Source organism: Squalius cephalus (genome assembly GCF_949319135.1).
Source record: "Squalius cephalus genome assembly, chromosome: 11".
In the NCBI taxonomy this organism is placed as follows: Eukaryota; Metazoa; Chordata; class Actinopteri; order Cypriniformes; family Leuciscidae; genus Squalius; species Squalius cephalus.
Genome location: NC_137132.1, coordinates 10249812 through 10275457, shown reverse-complemented (window position 1 = coordinate 10275457; position 25646 = coordinate 10249812). Strand labels below are relative to the sequence as shown.

General features: G+C 37.6%; 1 protein-coding gene across 7 annotated transcripts in view; it reads left to right on the top strand.

The window, feature by feature from the left end:
• The window catches only part of cadm2b (cell adhesion molecule 2b), a 231194-nt gene that overhangs the window by 125389 nt on the left and 80159 nt on the right, over nucleotides 1–25646 (top strand). For 6 of the 7 annotated variants that reach the window (XM_079885389.1, XM_079885384.1, XM_079885385.1 and 3 more), the window contains exon 2: nucleotides 25301–25327. The exons of the other annotated variant lie outside the window; for it this stretch is intronic. In XM_079885389.1, coding sequence (XP_079741515.1) covers nucleotides 25301–25327 — 27 coding nt within the window. The remainder of the gene's footprint in view (nucleotides 1–25300; nucleotides 25328–25646) is intronic. 7 annotated transcript variants of the gene reach the window in all.

The window sequence follows — 25646 nt, the reverse complement described above, 5'->3', positions numbered from 1 at the left end:
ATTTTAAGGCGGGACTATCTGTCTGTCCAACCAATGACAGACAGGCAAGGGGAGTTTTACGGGTTACTATTTTTGGAACTCTGTTTGTTGTCAATAGAGGCACAGAAATTATTACAACACTTCTTATTTACTGTGATATGTGATTTTTATTATTGTTACATGACAGATAGGCCAGGAAATTATGGAAGTAGTACACACTAGCATGGTAATAACATAAAACTAACTTTAATAGCATAAAACTGACAGGACAACAAATCTGATATGATTCCAAATATCAGATTTGTGCATTAGGTCTTTGCAGTGTAAATGCAGCCTTAAAGCTAGGGTAGGTAATCCTGTTCAGAAAAAAAAACATTCCAAATTTGTTTAAACTGTCTTTATATACCAATACATAATTAAAATGTAAGTACTCTGAAAAAGAAAGTATAAAAATCGAGTGTCTGTAGACCTCTCACGACTGTTGTAAACACAGGTCATTATTTCCATTCACTCCACCCCCTCCCTTCTGGGCTCCTTCCAAAGCCACGCCCCCAAAACACATGAACGCGCGACGCCAAACGCTCAGGCTCAGCTGAAGACGCATTTATTATTTACCTGAAACGAGCGGAGAGGAAGGAGCGCAGTGCATGCAGTAACATCATGTCAGAATCACATGTAATAAAATACCTAACTTTATCAATATGAATATAAACAAATATGATGGCTTTTAGTACTCACTATCAAGCTAGCATATCGATACTGGTAAAGTTTAAAATATATTTAGTTTGATTCGGTAACGAGCTATATTTAGGCTATAGGTAACGAGCTATATTTATAAGGCAAAGCTAGGTTGCATTGATACACGTTTTTCCATTACCATCAGTTACACTGTGATGAAGGTGAATTTCGTGTAAGATTCATAACATATACGGTGTTTTGCATGTAAGAGTTTCCATGATGAAAACACTGTTGACTCTGATGAGGACTAACGTTACACTCCGGTGACAAGTACCGCATCCTCGTTTCGAGGACAGGTCCACTCCGGGGTCGAGGGAGAAGCAGAGGAGGTCGTTCAAGAGTGCGGGCAGGGTCCGAGGAAGTAGTTTAGCAAAGTAGCAAAGCTGGCATTGGTACTTTTTGCTGCATTTTCTCAGCCATTGTGCCGCAAACTCCTGCTTACTCGGTGTAGTGAGCTGAATGTTTCCGGGAACGGTGTCATGTGATGAGTGCACGCAAGGCATCTGATTGGTTCTTTACATTCGCACCGAATGGCAGTGATTGGTCAGAGTTTTTACTGTCCTGCAGCTGCTACAGAGGTCAGATTTTTTCCATTCCTTTTTCTGAACACATAATGTATTGACTACTATCAGAATGGAAGGACCATTTCACCCAGTATAAAAAAAAAATTTTCTGAACAGGATTACCTACCCTACCTTTAATGGTTTCCTGTTTGTCTCTGTCAATCTAAACCCTCATCCTTGGAAATCCTTCAAAATGAATTAAAAAACTTCATAAAGGTAGTACAGATGCCCTTTGCTTCTAGTGGAAGTGCATTAGTCGTGTTCTTTATTTGGCATTGAGAGCAACCAAAACCGTTGTGAGTGAAGTGGGATTACTTCAATACAGGAATCATTTGGTTTAAGGTCGGCCAAATCTAATGTCATGGTAGGAATAATAATAAAAAACTTAGAAATAATAGAAGAAATAATAATAATAATAGTTGAAACTTGATGGACACAAGCCAAAATATAAGATTATTTCAATTTAATGAATGTCTATTATCATTGCAAAGAAATAGCTTTACTTTATAGACATAGAAACCCAAAACTCAGTCATTGATGATTGAGGGTGCAGCACATGATATTAAAAACCTAGTTTTTTATTTTATTTTTATTTTATTTTTTTCATTCAAACGGAATGATTTGGGTAAATTAAGTTATTATTTTGTCTTGTGGAATATATGAAATATGTAATGCAGCTTCTTCAGGGCAGTACCAAATAAAACAATTATAATCTCATTTTTAATATTTTATCTCTTATTTGTTTTATTTTAATATTTAAAAGAAAATGCTAAACATCTTACAGATTCTGCAAGGAGTAGTGAACTTGTAAAAAAGAACACATGAGCAGTATGTGCTATATATATATTTAAAAAATATTGATACATGCTATTCATGATTCAAAATGCATTTTTTTTTCACTGGAATCTCATACTTTTTAATAAGATTTGCTGTTATTATTATTATTCATTATATCACAGTTATATCATTTCACAAACTAATTCAGGATTCGAACTTAGGTTTCTTGTGAGCCAACAGTTTTGTAATATCATGAGCAAGTACATCACAGCTATCATTTACTGTGCATGAATTGCATTTTTAATGTGTTTTTGAATAAATTTATAGATCCAAGAAAAAAAGAGTGCATTCCTACCATACCATCATACAGCCAAGCCCTTCTTGCAATGTTTTTTATTTGTAAGTATTTTAGTGTCTGATGCTACACGCAGTCCAGGTCATCTGGGTGTTGGCAGATCCTAATATACGTGTCCCCGTCTGACAGCACTCGGTTCCTTCATTTCCTGCACTATATCACTGGCGACTGATGTTGATATTGTACTGATATTTTGGAAGTCTTGTGTCCACTCTCCGAGGTCGAGAGAGGTGGTTTGCTGAGGCAGAGTCTTTGTGACAGATGGGCTGTTTGTTCTCGGCACCGGATATCACCCAAAATCTGGGCAAAAATGCGGCAGATTACTTATGATGGATGAAGATGGTTTGCACCACTGTCGCAGTCGTTGCATCATGCGGCCCTTCTGTAATAAACTGAATGTTAAGGTTTGCACTTTACAAGATATATATATCTCTCTAGTCTATATATATATATATATAGATATATATATATATATTCAGCTCAAAGAAGCTTCCGGCTGTACTTATTTTCTCAAACCGATCTGAATGCAAAGCGTAGTATACATTGTGTAAATACATTGGGTATATTCGCAAGTGGCGTATGTTAAGCGTCTAATTAAGTAAAGGAACTTCCATGCCTAAAGGGGCTGAGAAAGAAATTGCATCATTCATCTCAATTTGTTTTGTGTTGTTCTTGTTTATTGGATAAATGCCCAATGTATTATTTTCATTGTGTCTCCAACTATAAGATATGCATCTCTTATATAGTGGCTAATCCCTGGAGACACCCAGGGAAAAAAACAATATTTTCCTCAGATGTCCTTTAACTCACAAACACAATCCTGTGGTTATGATGGCATCAGCAACAATGATCTTAAAGGGACAGACCTTTATTTCTGCTGTTGGAGCCCTTGATATACAAATATCATGATTTTCTGACTATACGATGATCTTATTTTCTGATAAATAGCATGTATTAATATAGATTTTTTTAAATATCATAAAGATTTTAACATACTTTTTTTCAAGGATAATCTCATGACAGTTATATAAAAATGTCTTTCTTTATGCCCCATAAACGATAAATTGTAATGCAAAAAATATAGAACATGCAAACCACATTGTCTAAATTTGTTTAATTATTTTTTTATTTTTTTTTAATAAATTAACATAATAGCCTGCTTATTGACCCTTTGGCTAACAAAGAAAACATCAAGGAAATGGATTTCGTGACATTGCCTTTATTTAAAGGATTCGAACTTGGGTCCCTGTGAGCCAACGGCTCTTAAATGTCATTCAGCTCCGAAAACTTTAAAGTAGACAAGAAGTGGAAAGTATATTTAAGTGACAGAGAGAAAGTCTGGCTTCTTTCCAGGACTGTTTAGTGATCTAAATGAGGAGGTAATTACGCTGGATGCTGGATGGGCATTGTCAGCTTTTTAAAAAGTGCCTCATTTCAGAGTCTGCGAGTTTTCGAAGAAATCGCTGGAATCAGCTGTTACTAACCCCAGTGAGCTCTGACGAATGATCAAACTCAACCGTCTGATGGTATGATGTCCAGTCACAGGGCATAAAATCACTGTTAGACGTGATTTATGTGTTCAGTCTGATGTTTAGAGAATTTTTTTCCCCATCTGTGCGTTAGACATATTTGGGTCTTTGAGGATTCGTGCTTGATATCATAAGCATGATGCAAGAAAGCAAAACTTTGGCGAAGAAGTCTTCCTGCTAAAAAAACATCAGTCTTCAGTAAGGTGACTGCATATGCCGCCATTAGTGCTTTTCTCTCTCCAGTGATCAGACAAATGAAGCAAGAAGTTGCGATGCCGCCCATCTTGATCCCTGATCATAACATGTAATGGTTTGGCCAGGTGCTGGGGTGGCATTAGACCTGCTGGACAGGTGGTGGTGGGACGGAGGATGGCTTCAAGCTCCAATAATGAGAGCCGTGCCAACTGGACTCCCATCTGCTGCCATGCTAAGCGCTCTGAGCCATTAAAAACAGCCTCTTCTCATTCCGAGAGGATTTCTCCCTCAGGGCACTCGCACAGTCAAGTAGGAATGCTGAAAGACTCGCCTGGTGACAAGTGCGCTGGGGTCCTGGTTAAGGGATGATGGGAAGGTGAAGGTACACCGGTAGCTCTTTTGAAACGCAGCGCAGCGCAGATGCACACACTCAAGTTTTCAAGATGCACTTGAAATCAAAGCACAAACACACACTGTTGTGTTCACTTTTTTATGTTTTCATTGGTTTTTAAAGATGGAAGTGATATTTATTGTCTATCATATCACAATTAAGTACACTACACATATGGGGTGAATGCTTACTGTACTAAATATTTGAAATATTTTCATTTTGTTGCCGGTTTTGCCATGTCCCTGGGTGCTACACTAACTTCTAACATAAAAAGTGATTATTTATGTATTTATTTAGAAAATTCCAGGTATTTTTTCACTCTCATCAAATATATTTATTTATTTATTTATTATATAATGACATATTTTTGGTGGAAAACAGCAGCACATCAGCAATGGATTAGCAATGAATTTAATTCATTCTGTAATGTTTTGTGGTATTACTTGCTTTTTTTTTTTCACTTTAAAACATTCCATCGGTTTTGAAAAATTACAGAATCTGAAATCCTAATATCAAAAGATAATTTTTTTTTTTTTAACTAACTTCACTTTGAAAGCCTGATTTAAAGGGATAGTTCACTTTGAAATTAAATTTTGGTATGTTTTAGCTTAACTCAAGGGCATCCAAGATGTAGGTGTCTTTTTTTCTGCAGTAGTTTCAATTTTGATATTTTTAGGTCAAACCGTTCTTGTCTGACAGTCATATCATGCAGGTCTATGGTCACGGTCTCAAAGAGCATGCACAGAGTCCAAATTAAAACAATTCCCCATCATCCAAATTAAACAATTCCCCATCGTAAGTACACATTGATGGCCTAAGACACGAAACGAGCGGTTTGTGTGAGAAAACTATTTATATCGCCTTGATGTCATCCTAGATGTCGCCTTGTCTACGGCAGTTCATTGGAACGAATGTCTTTAAGGCGACATCTAGTTTATTTATCTATGCACCAGTCTGCGTACACGTCACACACCAGGACGCGCGCGCGCCCTCAGATCACTTGGACGTGGTTGTGTATAAGAGGTAAAAACGATATAAATACTGTTCGTTTTCTCACACAAACCGCTCGTTTCGTGTCTTAGGCCATCAGTGTGTACTTACGATGGGGAATTGTTTAATTTGGACTTCTCTGTGCATGCTCTTTGAGACAGTGACCACAGACCTGCATTAAATGACTGACAGACAAGAACGGTTTGACCTAAAAATATCAAAATTGAAACTACTGCGGAAAAAAAGACACCTACATCTTGGATGCCCTTGAGTTAAGCTAAAACATACCAAAATTTAATTTCAAAGTGAACTATCCCTTTAAGTTAACTCTCAGTCCCTCATTAAACAAAGGCTTTATTTATTTATTTATTTTAATAAAAAGGTTTATTAATAAAAATTCATTAATTGTGTTGAATAAAATAATGATTAAAGTTTAAATGCTTGAGCATACAATTTTCGAGATTAAATGTAATCTTTTTTTTATTATTATTATTATAGGGGATCAAGAAGTATGTGAGACCGAATCAAACACACATCTTGTGTCGGAGCGACATTTCTCAGTGTGACGGAGCATGTGTGTGAAGCGCTAAGCCATGATTTTGACACCTTTTTAAAAAGATAAATTGATAATAGACAGATTACCTAACTGATGCGAATGGTAGTTCATCCCTTTGGGAACAGACAATAATGTGACAGTCCACTTCTAAACTTGCCTTTATTTTATTTGTAGCATACGGAAAGAACGTGAAGGCTTGCATCCGTCACAAACGGACTGACGCGGCTTGACACTTCACTGTATTGGTTGCACGGCGGTTGTAATTGTTAGCTGTCAACATGTATCTTGCACGAGCTGCTCGGATCCCAGCAGCACTGGGATTTTTATTGACCTTGAATCTCTGGCTTCATTCCTATATCTCGAATTGCGGCGTAAGTGCAGCCTTGCCGTCTCTCTGTAATTTATCTCCAGATTGTAATTGATGACCGCAACTGGTAGGATCTGAGACAAGCGCTCGGAGTGGAGAAAAATCCGTTAGAACCCATAAGAATGTGTGTGAAACATTAAAAGACAAATGCTTTTGTTTGGAGGGGACGTGGGCGCCGAACGCTTGAATTTAGCTCTCTCTCTGGACCACAAGTGAGCTAAACAAGCACTTAAGATCCCCGCTTCTGCGCACTTATAAGAACCCACGGTAATTTAGCGTGACTGACCCGCCGCAGGACATTCATAAATATTCACCACAGCAAATAAAGAGGCCTATGTAAACAAAAAAGTTGTCAGTCCTTGTTTGGGCGATATATCGGCTGTTTTGAGCGGAGGAGGCACTAGGGACCGGGAGTAAATTACTGGGCCGGAAATTGAGTTATTGGGAATCGCCCTGTCAACAGGGGTGTTAGCGAGGCGTGCAGTTGCCTTGGATTCCCAGGACCCAGTTAAGTGGTTGCTATGCGTCTGAGCCCATGGGCCGCCGATGTCAGCAGGACCGAGTCTCCTCGCACAGGGCCAAATAATAACGGTTGTTTTCAGATGCTGTGTATGTTGGCTCACTTGCAGACACATCTTCTTGCACTCAGTGGGGTTTGATCATTAAACGGGCGACCTTGAGACTCACCTGAATCCGCCCGCTAGCCAAACGAGAATAGAGGCTGGTGTCATTTTCTTTTTTTTTTGGGAGTGAAGCGTTACGTTGACCTTGTTTGAGTTAAACTTGATGAGTTTCCTGAACTCTTGCTCTTTCAATTTCAGTGTCGTCTTGATGAGTTTCCTTTTTTGTCTTTGTCTGTGTTTAATGTTTGCGCTTCCAGAGCTGAGACTCACTGCGGAAAGCGTTGAATTTTAAGAACGACTTTAGAAAGGCCGATCTCACCTTTTCACCTTGCTGTCATCTGGCATGCTAATTGGAGGAGTGGAGGAAGTCATTGCTGACCCCTGGACAAACTATATAAAATAAATTAATAAATAACCAGGCGCAACATAATAAAGTGTCAAGTTATAAACCACATCTATTCCATGTTTAATGGCTAGGTTGCATAAATTTTACAATTTTGTCATGGGTTTGATGTCACTGGTGTCATTGGTTCATGTCAAGTCACTAACTTTTCAAGTTTGAATTAGTGCATTAGGGAAGAGTTTTGGTTAGTAATGGCTTAAATTTTAGTCTGTTCTTTAGATAAAAAAAAAATATTGTTGAGTACTTATGGTGCTTTTATGTATAGCTGCTAAAAGTCTTATTTCACGATATGAGTGATTTTAAATATCAGTGAAATTTCACAATTAACGATACTTCAGCAAAAACTAATACAAGGTTAACTAATGTAAGAAAAAGGTCAGTCAGCAATACAATAAGACCAAATAAACTAATTACAAATGGACAAATACATACAACAGAATGAAAATACAAATTAAATAAACAGTGTTTTAAGTTTTTCAGGAAGATGTACTAACAGTGGCATTCAGATAAGTAATAGCCTATAAAAAATGTAATAATGTAAAATAACACCTCATAATCTTACTAAATACAGATGAATCCTTTTTAAAAGAAGTTATCCAGTCAAAATCAGGGAGTGATTTTCCTTTTGTCATTTGTTGTTGATTATCATTAATGACAGACTGCATCAGGTTTATAGCCTGGAAATCCAGACCTAAATCTGAAAGATTAATGGTCTGGCGTCGACTAATGAAAATCGCCCAGCTCGAGGGGCGGCACCAAGCATGCATTTGAAAATCTCACTGCACGCAATTGGATAACACTACGACCAATCAGATTATACTCTTACCGTATCCAGTCGGCAAAACAGCAAAAGCGTCCTTCTTGCAAAGGAGCGATTCGAGCGGCGTCTTCTGTTCCTGTTTTAAATAAAAAGCCAAGTCTAACTCGTTCATTGTAGCGGCCAAAGCCGTTTCAAACAACTGGTGTTCATCCATAGCCATCTTGCAATGTTTACTTTTATCATCACTACATTGGTTACCTATAAAGTTCCGTATTAATTACAAGGTATTGCTACTGACTTATAAAGCCCTAAACGGCTTAGCTCCAGTTTATTTAACGGATCTTCTATCGCCCTATAATCCATCGCGCTCTTTAAGATCACTAAATTCGAGGCTTTTGGTCATACCTAGGATATCCAGGTCAACCAAAGGAGGGAGAGCATTTTCACATTTAGCTCCAAAACTCTGGAATAGCCTTCCTGATACTGTTCGTTGCTCAGACTCGCTCTCCCAGTTTAAAACTAAATTAAAGACGCATCTCTTCAGCCAGGCATTTATATAATATTTTTAATCTTACAGTTAAATCCGGTCTCTAGTTCATAAACGCCAGAGGAGAACTGGCCCCCGACTGAGCCTGGGTTCTCCCAAGGTTTTTTTTTTTTCTCCATTAGGTCACCTGATGGAGTTTTTCGGTTCCTTGCCACTGTTGCCTTTGGCTTGCTCAGTTGGGGATACTTAATTTAATTAATCAATCAACAATACTATTGATCAGCATTACCAAACGTGGACGTTTTACACTAGAAACAAACACTGATGTACTATTTTATTTAATACTGTGAAGCTGCTTTGATACAATCTGTATTGTGAAAAGCGCTATATAAATAAAGTTGACTTGACTTGACTTGACTAATGACTTCGACGTCGCAGCGCTGTCGTCATCTGTGTTTACGTGAATACTCTCCAATAAGGGATTTTGACATTTTTGTGTGTACGCGTTTAGGCGCGTATCAGAAGCCAATTCGCGTTTAGCGAAGAGCATATACACAGAAAGCTGCCTGGAACAAATTCGCTGTTAACTACAACTTTTGCCTCAATAAACTCCTAATTTACTGTTTATTAGTATTTTCAATTGTTTGGCACAATTTTCACAAGCAATTGGTACATTTTCAAAACTCTTAATACTAATATCACCAAAAATGCAGGGTATTTCAGGGTATTTTCAATTGTGTTAGTTACACAATACACAAACAAAGCAAGTGAACCAAACTCAAGTGTGAAGACACCCTTAGATTCTACTTGACAAACCCCATGAAATGACTTTGCTCCTAAAATAACACGGATCAGCTTTCAATCCACAGCAGCACAAGAATCTGCAGTTTAGTGTAGGACTTTTATCCCTACAGGGCATTTATGTAAGAGCATGCTTCAGACTGCTCCTATACATAGCCTCTGTTCTTTTTGTACTCAAAATAAATCACCTCCGCAAAAGAAAAAAAAAAAAAAAACAGAAAACTACCTGCAAAAAAGTGCTTACACCTGAATTTGGACTTGGCCCAGCTCACTTTCCCCCCCCCCCCCCCCAAAACCTCCGTCCCAGTGGAATCAACACTGGTTGCCTTTCAATGTGTTTGCAGCCAGCAGTGTATGCCAAGAGTACATATTAGATGTGTGTTCACGGAAGCATGACATAAGAAATTGTTTGTCTAGAAACCCCACCGGGAAAGAGCCGGTCTGCTCTACACGTCCACATCAGTGCATGAACTTCTGAGGGCCGGTTTCCCAGACACAGATTAATCTTAGTCCTGGATTAAATTGCACTGTCAATAGTGTTTCTACAATGAATTTGCTGTTTGCTCTGGTACTCGGTTTAATCTGTTTCATGAAAACTGACCTACGTATGTGTGTTTTGACCATTTTTCTGATTTTGTCTCTCTGAGGAAAATTAAATGGGAGATTTATGGCTGACGCTGTATCAAAGCATAAGCGATTGTGCACATCCAAACATGAGCGATGGAGCGCTGCGATCACGTTTGGAATCTGATATGCTGTCGGCAGTGGAAGTCATGTTACTTCGGCTTGAAACAACATCTTGGTTGGTCAAAATAGAAAAAGAAAGAGCAGGAAACAAAATATCATGATGAACAAAAGAGATGTGGTGGAAACTTGTCATTCCTTTATGTTCATTTTGGGTGCTTTTTAATATTGATCTTCGGGTAAATTATATAACTCATATTTGGTTGATGGATCTATTCATTTATTCAGAAATGCAGTTCACACAGATAATGACTGAACTAAAATGAATTGAATAAAGTAATAAAAGTCAAGGTGGTGCAACTGTCCTAGGATTGTAAAAAATGGAAATTATTGTGGATATAAAAGTAACAAGAAATCCATAAACGTGAAATTATATCACAGAGAGAACCCCTGTAGACCCTCATGATTGTGTGTTAGAATTTATAAAAAAAAAAATCCACATAATTTGACATTTTATGGCATAGCAGGGTTAGTTCAGGTTGTTAAATGGTATATCTCAAAGAAAAAATGATATTCATGATTCAAGAAGAAACTCACGTGTATTCAAGGTGTAAAGTAAATACAATTTGTTATTGTTTAGTTGATAGGTACATTGATTTTTAGACTGATTGAGTATTTTGTTCAAATTGGTTTGTTAAAACATAAGAGCAACCTGATTACACAAATTACATTTCTAAGAATTTGGCTTTGTAAACTACATTTTTTAATTATTTTTCATTCTTGGGCATCATTATTTATTATTGACCCTTTTCACAACAATACGTGAGTAATTACATACCCACCCTGTTTTGAGGATAGAGCTTTATAAGAAATTGCTATTATACTATTTTTGATATAATTCAAGTAAACAAAAGAAATCTAGACACAGGCAGCAAGCTGGTTTACCTTTGAGACAGCAAATGCGTTGAGAGCATCAGTAATAGAACTCAAGATGAAATTGTCTCATTCTCTGCAATGTGGCATCACTTCTTTTATTATATACCATGCAGAGATGTGTCAGCCATTACCAGTAATCTAAACTATTATGCTATAATTGTTTTCTATGCTTTACTAATTGCAGTATTTCTGGACTTGTGTACAAACACATCCACTTCCGTCCTTAATAACAACACTGGCATACTGATTGGTTTCCTGCTGTGCTGTGTTAATCAAATCAATCTGTTCATTTGCTTCAAACATTTGTGTGTGTGTGTGTTATGCTATAGCACATTATTTTCAGTTCTCAAACTACTATACCTACGTCTATCTATCTATCTATCTGTCTATCTATCTATCTATCTATCTATCTATCTATCTATCTATCTATCTATCTATCTATCTATCTATCTATCTATCATCTATCTATCTGTCTGTCTGTCTGTCATTCACTTATTTGATCGTCTGTCTGTCTGTCTGTCTGTCTGTCTGTCTATCTATCTGTCTATCTGTCTGTCTGTCATTCACTTATTTGATCGTCTGTCTGTCTGTCTGTCTATCTATCGTTCATTTGTTTATCTATCGTTCATTCGTTTATCTATCTATTGTTCACTCATTTGATCGTCTGTCTATCTATCGTTCATTCGTTCAATCATCTGATTGTCTGTCTATCTATCTATCTATCTATCTATCTATCTATCTATCTATCTATCTATCTATCTATCTATCTGTCTATCTTTCGAACATTCGTTCATTTGATCGTTCTATCTGTGTCTATCTATCTATCTATCTGTCTTTCTATCTATCGTTCATTCGTTCATCTATCTATTGTTCGTTTGTTTGTTCAATCATCTGATTGTCTGTCTATATATCTGTCTATCTTTCGATCATTCTGTCTGTCTGTCGATCTCTTTCTTATAGTATCTATCTATTGTTCGTTCTTCCAATCATCTATCTATCTGTCTGTCGTTCTATCATCTGTCTGTCTGTCTCTTTCTTATAGTATCTATCTATTTTCTGTTCGTTCATTCAATCATCTATTTATCTGCCTGTTTGTCTATCTATCGTTCACTCATTTGATAGTCTGTCTGTCTATCTATCTATCGTTCATCTATCTATCTTCGTTCGTTCAGTCATCTGATTGTCTGTCTATCTATCTATCGTTCGATCATCTGATTGTCTGTCCATCCGTCTGTCTGTCTATCCATCCTGTCTGTCTACCACAACTGAATATTTTCCATTTTCTACCATCCCCTAAAAAAAAAAAGAGCAAAACTAATAGCTTCTAAAATGCTAGCAGCAGACCAGAGTGATCTCACACAGCTGTACATGCCATCATATCATACCATGAGGTGTCATAACATCCCTCTTGCTTATTGAAGTTGAATTTCAGAAGGTTGAATACACAAATGCCATGGACTGGCGTGGAGGATGCGAATGAGAGTGGTTGATCTCTGAAGCATTAGCTCTCTGTCAGACTGTGCTCTTGGAGCAGGTGGTGGAGCTGTGTGGTGCTGCAGGTAAGGCTAAAAGCCTCCAAGCTGGAAAGGTCACAGCTTACACGGATGAAAACCGATTTAGGGCACTGACTTTGAGAAGGTCACAATGACATGAGACGGCTCGAAACATGAAAAGAGATGGACTGAACTCGCCATTCTTCGGGCCAAGAGACCCCATGTACCTGCTGCATGTGGGTCATTCAACGCTCTGCTGGATTTTGCTGTGCAATAAAAAACAAATTAACGAAGAACTAGGCATTTCAAGAAGAGGACGAGGTTTATTATGACTGGGTTAGAGGGTAAAGAAATAGTTCACCAAATCACATCATTATTCACACAAGTCATTCCAACCTTGTATGCTCTAATTTTATCTGTGTAACAGAAAAGAAGATATTTTGGGATAATAATAATAAAAGGCAAAAATTCAATTTGCTGTATATATTTCATATATAAAATATATATATATACACACACAGTAGTTAACATTTGAAGTGGATCAAAAAAGTTCATCAAAGTTGTCCAAGTCCTAGTCCTAAGACAAGAACGGGTATTTTTCAAAATTCATGTATAACTTTGATGAAAGGTTTTGATCCACTTCAAATGTTGACTACTATATACATATATACTATATACATATATATATGTTATTATTATTAATTATTACTTTTATTATTATGGGAAGGAAATGGAAACATTTACTAATTTAGATGTTAAAAGACTAGACAAAATTGAAAATCATAAAAACTGCCCATATTGCATCACTAGTATTAGGATAAATAATAATAGACAATCAATTAATGAAGTTTAATGTAACAAAGTTCGGGAGGAGCACGTTCATGTAATCAACCAATCAGCACAAGAGGAAGCCAGTATAAATATAGCCTTCACTCACCTCTGTCCCATGACAGTTTCACAGCATCCCTCCACCACCCCATCACCTCACTCTTGGCTGGTTTTCTATCCCAGTCAAAAGGGGGGTGTATATGGGTTCGGGCCAAATTCCGAGCTCGGAGCCCTCTCCCGAACAGCACGCCAAATATGCATAAATTACTACATTCGATTTCATGTATGTGTGAACTCGTGAAACAGAGATAATTGTCACTGAGTGTCTTTTGGAGCTGTTCGAATGCATATGACCACGTGAGCGTTTACACTACGAAAGCAATCCGGTCGAATGTATTTGACTACCTCTGGAAATGGTCGAAAGTGGACAAGCTCAAAACGTTTTAGACCCCATTTGCACCTGTATTTAGCACCATTCACTTGTGATCCGATCAACCAAAACGCATCTTAAAACCAGGTGTGTGACCAGTCACATCTTATCCCGTCCTTCCCTGCTGTTCAAAACTATGACATAACTTGTCAGATGTTAGTGGAACATGTTCATAGTTAATGTGAGGAACTAGCTGTGGTTACTCACCTGTGTGAACATGAGGAGACCTGACTTCATACATCCACCCTGCAAAAATGGCTCAGAAAACTGTTTAGCATCATGATACTAGTTGTGTTTGATGACACTCTGACATTTTTGGGGCCACAGTAGTTTGTTATCTCAGCAGTTTTTAATGCATGGTCATCACAACAATATCAAAATGTCTTTCCAACAGCTTGTTCTTGACTCACATGCAACAACTCAAAGGAAGCAGTATGCTTTTTCACTTCAGCCCATCAGCACTTTTAAACATGGTTTATTTGTGTACGGACACACAGCCGCCAATGTCATCCGCGTTGTAGACATAAGTCAGGGGTGAGCGCGAGGTGCGGTGTTGACGGGTCGTCTTTCCTCAGGGGAGGTGTCAGATAAGGACTGCGGAAGGTTGAATACTCCGTTACCTGCAGTTTGGAGGCCGTTTCTTTCTTATCTGCATGCCATGTTCCACGGGGAAGCATGCAACGGGAGCTTAACTTCAAAGCATTTTCTAAAGCTCCAGCCATGTGCCAAATAAAAGGTGGTTATATTCGAGGACAGACCCAAAAGACCCGTGTTTACCAGCTGTATGACAGTCCTGTGTCTGATATGGCAGTCCTGAAGAAATAAACATTGAAATTAATTAAAGTAGTTATTTTTCTGCTTCAGTGACTTTATATGTGACACTGACGCTGTGTTTGAGGTTGTGGTGATGTGTTTACATTTGTAGTGAGACACCATGGTGTCTCTGTCATAGTGTGTCAAACGAGGAACGGCTTTAAATGACATTTTAAGCTGTTGATACAAGAACAAATAAATCAAGATGACACTGAAGAATATGCGTTTATAATATTTAGGACTTGTAAACAAGATTTAGACGCATTTAATGTCATCTGAGATGCAATTTAACCATAAAAATCATTATTAGTGACAGAGCTGTCCAAAACAGATTTGTTGTACACATTTGTTGACGCTGTACTCCATAAGATAAGAAAATTTGCTTATTGAAAGAGCTTCATGTTATCAGGATGACTATAGCTAGTCTGAATGGACTGATGTTTTTGGACTGTCTGATGCATATTGCGGACAAAATTGGAAAGCACTTGCTAAAGATTTTTCAAAAATTCCCGAAGTCAATGGGTTTTTGAACGGTTTTTAGTCAAATGCTTGAAGTAATGTTTGTTCGGCATGTGATGTTTAAAGACATACTAACTAGTCTGCTTTTGCATCTTCATTTAAACTCTCGCTCATGCAAACTATAAATGAAAATTATGTCGTTCCATGTCGTTCCAAACCTATAAGACTTTCGATCATCTTTGGAACACAAATAAAGATTTTTTTTTTATAAAATGTGTCCCTCGATTGACAGCCATGCAACTACTTGCTTCAAAAGTCAGTCAGAAAGTTTCTTCCTGTCTAAGTGGTCGGTTCATGGCCAGAATAAGCTGTAAAGTGGGCCAAAACTTTATTACAATAGTCAAAAATCTGGCTACGTGAAATTATTTATTACAATCTCCTGCTAGAAAATACCAGAGCTACAGAATATACCAATGTGTTTCTCATTTTGAGGTAAAGGGGCCTTTATACCATAATTTTAGCTTTTGGCTAAACATAGGTTTATGGGAAAATGCCATTTTAATGCTACACAAAAAGCCACAAAAGTTATTTGGTTTGACATTTAGCAAGATTTCCTTGTAGTTCATCAGCTGTGCTGGTATTTTCTGTGGTGTTTTCTCAGAAAAAAGAAGTATGGAATTCTTATTTGTAACTCCATGTTCATTGCTATTCTTGATAGTGTACATCGCCTTCTCGATGTAAGCGTCCCCCCTTTTTAAATTTTTTAAAAAATTACCCTTCTTTCACAGGGAGAACACAAAGATGTTTGCGATGTTTTATACCAGTGTGTGATTGTCCTTTAAATGCGCCTCAGATGTTTTTCCCAGCTAACGTAATTTAGTTTTAACCTTTTACCAATTCATTCTTTCCTGTCTGCCCTTTAAGTGTAACTCTAGCTATGATAATGTGGGGAATGAAACGATAAATGTACACAGCATTAAATGTTCCCAAGGGAAACGGCGAGTTGTTTATATAGGTTTTTCCCTGCTTCTGGAATTGTGTTCAGCATTGTCACTGTAAATGGCCCCAGGCATCGGCCATTACTTACAGCTCATTCTTCATTAATAATACAGAGATGTTGAATTATTCACATGCCGTTGGCCACAGGTGAGGAGGACAGCATGGGGTGACATTGAGCAGACTGTCACTTCATGCAGAGGAGGATGTTGTGAGTAGAAAACTGCTGCTCTGCTTCAGGTGTTGTGGGCATGCCTGGATTGTCAGGTGTTTTTCCCTCGGGAACCAATAAAGGCAGAAATATCATGTTGTTATTATTAGCGCCACTTGCTAAGGCAGAAGCTACTACTACTCTTGCTCATTATTCAAGGTGAGGGGTTTGTTCAATTCACTTACACCACTGTACTTAAGAAATGTTAGGAATACAAGTAAATTTGTTCACCCACAATTAGAATCAGCTGTTTGTATTTATACAAAGAAAGTCAGTGGGGTCTAAATCAACAAAATACAGATAGATAGACAGACAGACAGACAGACAGACAGACAGACAGACAGATAGACAGACAGATAGATGGATAAATGGATAGATGGATAGATAGATAGATAGATAGATAGATAGATAGATAGATAGATAGATAGATAGATAGATAGATAGATAGATAGATAGATAGATAGATAGATAGATAGATAGATAGATAGATAGATAGATAGATATTAATCAACATGGTCTTGGATAGTTGGATTGTTCCAAAGTTTTGGCTTTGGACTAAATGGCTAAACCATTTAGTGATTTGTAAGTAATCAGCAATATTTAAAAATGTATACGATGTTTAATAGGGAGCCAATGCAGTGTTGACAGAACCGGGCTAATATGGTCATACTTCCTGGTTCTGGTAAGAACTCGAGCTGCTGCATTTTGGACCAGCTGTAGTTTGTTTATTAAGCGTGCAGGGCAACCACCCATAATAGCATTACAATAATCTAGCCTTGATGTCATGAACGCATGAACTAATTTTTCTGCATTTTTCATTGAGAGCATATGATGTAATTTAGATATATTTTTAAGATGAAGAAATATAGAGCTGTGTATCATCCGCATAACAGTGAAAACGAATGCCATGCTTCCTAATGATATCTCCCAAGGGTAGCATGTACAGAGTGAACAGCAACGGTCCTAGTACTGAGCCTTGTGGTACACCATACTGAACTTCATTTACTGCTAAAAACTGATAACAGTCAGATAAGTATGATTTAAACCATGCTAATGCAATTCCACTAATGCCAACATAATTTACGAGTCTATTTAAAAGAATGTTGTGGTCGATAGTGTCTTTCAGTAGCTTAGTCGTTGTAGGGTCTAACATACATGTTGTCGATTTAGATGATTTAACGAGTTTAGAAAATTCTTCCTCTCCTATAGCAATGAATGAATCGAATTTTTCTTAAGAAATGAGTATTTCAGTATTTTGTTGCAGCTGTTTTGTACGGTATTTAAAAATGTTTGAGCTGATTTGAGATTAAATTTATTCATGTTTCTTAAGCAAATCAAATGTTTTTACATATATTATATATAATATATATTATATGTTTTTATTTTATTATTATTGCTGCTGTTTTCTATTTAAATATGCCTGAAGTGATATAAAACAATCTTAATCTTATTAAAAAAATAATAATAATGTTTCTTGTTTTGCATGGGAAAGCAACCATCAATTTTCTTAAGAAAGCTTTATTTTGTTGTATTATTGCTGCTATTTGCAACTTGTTTAAACTTGTCTGAAGTGACACAAAAATTCAGTCTTTTAAATAAATAATAATATTCACGATTCTAGTTGAATCAACATGGTTTTGCTTCTGCAAAATGTACTGATTCAAACTGTTCACATGGGAGCGTCAAGCTCTCATTCAAGTCTTTGTAATGTCCTAATGGAACATATGGAGTGTTTTCTATCTTCCCCACCTCAGACTCTCGCTCTTATCAGGGCAATGGAAGTCTCCTTAAGTGGGCACTCGCCGACTGCTGATCTCAGTTGCTTTAGCAGGTCGTTTCTCCAGGGAAAGCTTCAGAATCTTGCAACATTGCAGAAAGTTTTGAGGTATTGAAAACATTCAGGACTGCTCTGGTTATAAGGGCAATGCTTAGTTTTACACATGTCATCACTAGCTAGCCGTATTTTAAAATGCTAAGTAAAGCAATCAATAATGTTATGATAATGACCAAAATGGTAATATACAAATAATTCAACGAATACAGCTATACGTTCACTATAGCACAAATCAAAACACTCGCGTCAAGCTTTATTGCACCTGTCTGACGGATTCTTTTTTTATTCCTCTGGCCTGAGAATGATTGGTTACTCTTTGACGTGGGGTCAGTCGCAGCCGTAGAGCCCGAGGGACTCTCTCTGTTTGGCAATGTGAGGTATGATTCCTCCGGCCGCCTGGCGAGCGCACTGGAGGGCCTCATTCTCTCTGCTTTGGAGGACAAACCCTTTCTCATGGTTGGTTAGACTAATCACCGTGGGGACAGACTCCCCCTTCTCTTCACATCGCCTGCAGGCAGGTATCAGAAATAGGCCCTGCCAGAAAAAGCATTGGAGAGAGAGAGAGAGAGAGAGAAATGAACGTGTGAGAAGGGATTGCGGTCTCTTAGAACACGGGAGGAGAGCGGCCGAAAGAGATATAGTGGTTACTAAGGCAAAGCCCAGAGGCAGGAACCTCCATGAGCAGAATCGTGCTAATTGCCCAGATTCATTTTTATAGACAGGTAAATGTCACGAAAACTTGTCCATGTCACACTTCACATTCAAATTTTGCATACAAAGCTGAAGCCTATTTTTAGGACCATTAAGCCTATTTTGCGTTTTGGGCCGAAATTTCCAAATTGACTAGTCGGTGTGATTGCCTGAATGACCAATCAGTCTTAAGGACTGTGTAATTAGGCTGATTAAAAAAATTAGACAGTATTTGTAACTTGACATACCATCTTAAAAATGCTCATCCAATCTTAAAAATAAAGGTTCTTTATTTGCATCTGTGTGTAACCGGTCGTACTCGACTCCGAGTGGGATTCGCACCCGTGTCGCCAGCATGGGAGGCGGGTGTCATGTGACAGGTTGTCCCGTCCTCGCACCAGTACACACGTCATCAGAGAAATGTGAGGGGAGTTATGTTGATGAAAGATTACTTGGGCACGTGTGTAAATGTCTTCACATCTAACAACTTCATGTCTGTGTGCAGTCTGCATTGTGACTGATTGATTTTTAATGGAAAAAATATATTTTTAATGGGAATTCATAGGTGTCACACTGCTGTATTGTAGAAAGTACATGAACACGAAGATGAAGATGAAGGGCAGTCTTTAATAAATCCACACGCAAGTAATCCACACAAAGCGAGCAGCATATAACACATCTAGGCACAGACAAGTCCCAACCGCAATGAACAGAAACAGAGGAAATTAAGTACATTTGCGAATAAGGATCATTAAAGGTATAGTGGAGGATCTTTCCGAATTTTAGATAAGACCCGCCCTCTCCACTTTTTGAATAAATTTGATTGATTCACCAGAATGATTGACAATTAGGAGGACCAATAGTATAGGTGATCCACCCGGAAGTAAAAAATCCTCCATTATACCTTTAATGACACACAACTGAACTAAATGACAACTAATCTGAAACCATGACAACAATCTCAACTATGGAAACGGTGCAAACTAGGAACAAAGTCCAAATTAAGTGAGACGTGTGTGTGTGTGTGTGTTTTCTGCATTAGGGATGTTCTAGTCTTATGCCTTAATTTGTGTGTGTGTGTGTTTGTTCTGGATTGTGTCTGATTTTTTGTGGTGAAAATCAAGCTTTCAATGTTGTTTATATGTCTATGTGGTGTTTTTAATATGCTTTAAGACAAACCATGTGCAAATTCATGTGCAAGTCGACACCATTGCTTAGTATTTTCTCCTTAAAACTGCAGTGAACCACAGTCTCAAAAACACGGTTTGAAATCGCTGGTGTTTCTGACGTCACAAACTACCTTATAACCAATCAGGTCACCGTGTGATCATCAGCAAGTGGATCTCTGAGCTGCTGTGAGTGAGTGGAGGCGGGGCTCATTTAAATATTCGTAGAACCGGGTATACTAAATGCGGCAAGGGTGTAGAGTTACATTCAAGCTATTTTAAGGCATGAAGAATTTTTTCAAGGAAAAACGTTTAAATATGTCATTTTGGTGATAAAAGGTGAGTTTTAAGGGATAACATTATTGCTCAAACATCGCTCTAACGCGAAACCCCTGGATTCCTATTGAAACAACTAGATTTTGCACAGTACAAAATGTGACTGCACCTTTACTGCTAAGGCAGATTATGCTGTCAGATGGCTAATTAAACAACAGCATTTAAAGTACAGTATAATGAGACTTATGTGTTGGCATTAGAACATGAGACTTGTGTGTTTGCATTAGACTAGTGTGATAAAATCAGTTCCTGACATTGTCTGTGTACATTTGTTCAGCTTCATTGTCATGACACCAGTGACGAAGGTAACCAGACGTAACCAGACATTCATTCTCCTTTGAAAAGTATTAACAGCACGAAAAGATGGTCCAGCTCGATAAATAAACAAGTGTTAGTGCTTTAACAAAAATACACACTTTCCATTTCGGCTTTTAAAGCCTCTGAAATGGCTTACTCTTATAAGTGCATTCCTGTAAATGGCATTTTTGCTTTTAAAATATAAAACGTTCAAGGACAAGTCAAATTATTTTCCGGAGTAACATTATGCCACAAATGCAAGATAGAATGGTTAAAGTTGTATAAAGTTGAATCCTTTAATGGTAAGTACAAATAGGCTTAATTTTAAGCAAAATATACTGTAATTTGCTATTCGTTTGATAAGTTGTATGATATTCTCCGTCTGGCTGGAAGACATTCCCTGCAGTGTTGAAAAGAATAAATAGGAATCACCAGTTCACACAAAAAAATCCAATAAATTGTAATTTGCTAATTCATGTTTCTTTGATTGAGGTGAGGTGTCAAACAAGAGTATTAATAATTCATGTTCGCTCACATAGCCTCTGAATCTGTCTTTGTCAGATGTAGCATTTGCTCTCTTTATTGTAATGTCATTTTTGGAGTGCTTTTTATTTGCCAGTCACACTAATTCCCATAAACAACCCAAAAGGGGGTAACAGATATTAAAAAAAAGAGTGAAAGCTGAGCAAATAGAGTTCGATTAAGAGCTTTTGCTCTCTAGTGGATCCTTGTATCCATTGGTATTCCTCTCAGGATCTGGCACATATTTTCTGCTTACAGCAAGGAGAATCTTATCATGGAGTCTGACTTTGTCAACACTATTAGATTCCGACATCGTGCGGAGAGTCAGAGATTAATAACTTCCATGTAGGCAGGGGGGTCGGGGGTGGTTGGCTAAGGCAGAAGAATGAGAGAGATTAACGAGTGTGAAAAACAATGACTCCTTCGTTAAACTCTAGATCGACGTTCCAAATCACAGCGGTTTGATTAATATGGGGTTTCAGGCCTGAGAACTGTTATTTGTGAGGGTCAAGGAGATTTAACTGCCAGTACTTGTGGAACTGGTGGCTATGTAAGGTTTTTGATCCCAAACTTGCGTGACTTTGGAGTATCATTAGAATTGGTCATGTACAACAAAGCATGGTCGACCTCCAACACATGATATTTATCAGGTAATAATTCATAACATTTGGAATTGAATTTTTTTTTTTTATAATTTGACAAATATATGTAAAACCTTTAAAAGTTTTAAAGGTCGCGTGGCGAGACCTGGTTGAGTTGCATTATAGTGTGTTGAAACTCACAGTTATGGTAAGAGTCGTGACATTTCTTAAACATGCTTGAAGCAGTTGACCAATCACAACACACTGGTCCAACAGACCAATCAGAGCACATTGCGATATTCGGAAGGAGGGGCTTCCTAGAGAGAAGACCTAACGATGTAACTCGCTGCTTAACTACAATAGTATGATACATCGTTGAAGAAATCAACTAGCTAGTCGAGACCGTTTCCAGAAACCGTATAGTCGCAAATTCGTAATTCGACCACGTTGGTTAATGATGTCACGCACGTGGTCGAGTAATAACTTATTTTAATGAATCTGTTTGTGAATTAATGCTAGATGTTTTGCTCTAAATTACGGACATGGTATCTGAGAACTATTTAAAATTTGGCTTTATTTCCAGATTCAACCATAGGCTCGTTATTATGTAGTACAGCACGTACGCACATGCGCACTCTTCAAAAATGGTTGAGTCCACGTCATGCAAACAAGAAACTATGCTTCTAACCACAGGTTGATGTCGTTCCAACCACACAACTTTGCAATGCTGTTTGCGAATGTTCATTGGAACTATGGTTTCGGGATACACCGACTTGTTGAACTATGCTGATAATGACGGAACTTGCGACCATAGTTGGCTAACGATGATTTTGGGAAACGCACCCCAGAGCGTTTCTGTCAGACTGTGAAGAGAGGTGCAGAAAAAAATGTCAAATATGTGAAAGATGTGCTTTTTAAACAATCAAACGTGAAAACCTATTCTAGTAGACCCCAAAAACAAAATCAAGACTTTGTAAAAGTCCTCTTTAAGACGTGTACACTATGTACGTAAAATGTAATTTCTTTTTACTTGATGGCTACATTACATGATATGTACATGACATTTTTAGAAACTTCACTTTTATATGGTCTATAGTTTTTAAAAAACCATTATGAAAACAACATGAAGAAAATAATTCAGTCCGTTTCTGTAAACTTGGCACATTTAATAAAGATTTGTTCACTTTTATATGTCATTGACATTTAGCCGGGGACACAAAATTGTGTCCTAAAATTGCTTTTCATACAAAATAAATGACAGTAGCTAATGTCATACTCAAGTACACGCCCACTAATATCACATAACAGCTTTTAATAAATGGGAACAATTGCAGTGGCACAAGAGAGGCTTCAAGGTTATTCCAAAAAGCAGTGTAGTATTTGCCCTCAAGTTAAATTGCTGTTACTAAGATCATTGTGTGGGGGGGGGGGGAAATCACAAATGCAATCTTTAATATATCACTTGTATATCACTAGGTCACCTGATGGAGTTTTTCGGTTCCTTGCCACTGTTGCCTTTGGCTTGCTCAGTTGGGGATATTTAATTTAATTAATCAATCAACAATACTATTGATCAGCATTACCAAACGTGGACGTTTTACACTAGAAACAAACACTGATGTACTATTTTATTTAATACTGTGAAGCTGCTTTGATACAATCTGTATTGTGAAAAGCGCTATATAAATAAAGTTGACTTGACTTGACTTGACTTGTTTCTGCTAGACATGAGATTAAATGGAGAGTAATTGGACACTTTTGCTCAATTATCTTAGATATTAATCTCATGTTTCTCGACAACAAATTCTCAAATTTGCTTAAGTCAATACCAAATTGTCTGAACTCTATTATTCATAATCTATACACTATACGCTTTTTGTATGACAACAATTGTCTTATTTATGTCTATTTTTATTCAGATCTCAGGTGTTTTTCTGAAAGTTTCTTAAAACATCATTGGGAACTCCTGGTCTCCTGAGGTGTGAGCAACTTACAATATAAGCAATACAAATGTTCCTAAAAATGTGCATCTTTTTTGATTACGTTAACGTTGAGTTTACTCCCTTAGATAGTCTTCCAATTGTTATCTTCACTAAACAACTCTTGGTGGTTCAGAATCTATATACAGTGCATCGTTGTGATATCTTCTGCCTCAGACTTGTCTTGTCACATCCAAATATGATGAACTTTTCACCCTATGTATTGTCAAAGTCAGAAAAGTTGTCAGAAAAAGTGTTCCGCATGAATTATTCATCGCCTTGAATGATCACATTCGAAGTTGAGGAGCGCAAATGCATTTATGGGGATTTTACTGTCATTTTTCTTCATGCAACAAAAATGGTGGCGGTGTCGTTTTGGTTCTTAGTCTCACCTCATCTTTGATGTTCCATATGCATATTGACAATGAAGGGTTGTATATGATTATTATTCAGCTGGGTCTGTAAAGAAGTCCATACAGATGGCGCGTGCTATAAAATATGTCCGTTACGCTCCTCATCAAGGCGATGTTTATGGCAGGCGGCTTGCAAAGCAGAAGGTCAGGCATAATGAAAGTATTAAGCTTATGCATTCAAACATGAGCAAACTTTCAACTCTGAACAAAGAGAAGTAGTAGTATTTCATAAGTAAACTCACTAGGCATTAAAGGGATACTTCCTTATGTTGTTTGCAGGACATTCTTTCCTCTGTGGAACACAAAAGGAGACTGAACAATGTTCTAGTCGCTCTTTTCCTTGCAGTTATTCTTCCCCTCCAGTGAGCTGATAACAATTGCAACCTGATCACTTGGGTCTCAGTGGAGGCTGAATTAGTTGAATTCAATAATCAGATCACACTGTTTCATGAACAAAACGTTCAGACTTGTTTTGTGAAGCAAATGGAGAACCCTTCTATCATGAATTCTTATGAACAAGACTGCATCAAGAAAAATTAGGCTGCTTTTCGAGGCTTTTTGTTCAAAATGAATTTTTTTCCATGAAACTTACCCACTTTCAAGTGTTGATAAAAAAGAATGCATGAAGCTAGAATAAAACAGTTTTTTTTTTTTTAAAGCAGAGGCTCTGTTCTTTCTTTTGATAAACTGTATGTTCAGATATTCATACAAAAAAAATATTCTGGGGGCCATGAAAGTTTTGTGAAAATTATCAAAATTGCTGGCAGCGGCTGGCAACTTTTTTTGTTTGTTTTTATGCTGGCGGGGAAAGAGTTAAGATACTTTTATAGTGCTTTAACGTCTGATTTGAAACTTGAAAGCCTCCATTCGTTGCAACTGCGTGGGGAAATCGTCACCTTTTGTGCTCCACTGAAGAAAGTTAACTTGGGTTGATGGTGTCATTGATGCCAGAACTTTCTTTTTTAGAGGGGGGGCAAACTGTTACTTAATTTAATGGGAGACTTGACGAGTATGCTGAGGATTTTATAATCACTCTCGTTTCTGTCTCCCTTTCTCTCTCTCTCTCTTTCCCCTTCATCTCTGTTCCTCCATCTCTCTTCTCCATTTCATGCTCTCAGAGGCGGCAACGAAAAACAAAGTGAAAGGTGAGTTATCTTCTCTGTCTTTGTGGCTGGATGATTTATGTTGAACACAACTCCCAATAAACAATGTGCCGTTCGGCCCCCTCTTATCTCCCAAAGGAGCCTGGGATGCATTTACATAGTCTCTGCCTGTGAGAAAGCAAACCTGGAACATTTGATGAATTGGCCCCAGGAATATCCATTATGAGCTGAATCCGCTTTACATGCTTCCTGGGTTTACAGCAAACTTGTGCTACACGTTTAGGAGAGAGATGCCAGATTTTGTACAGGTCACCATTGTTGATGCATAGAACCGCTACTCTAACAAAAAGTGGAAACATTT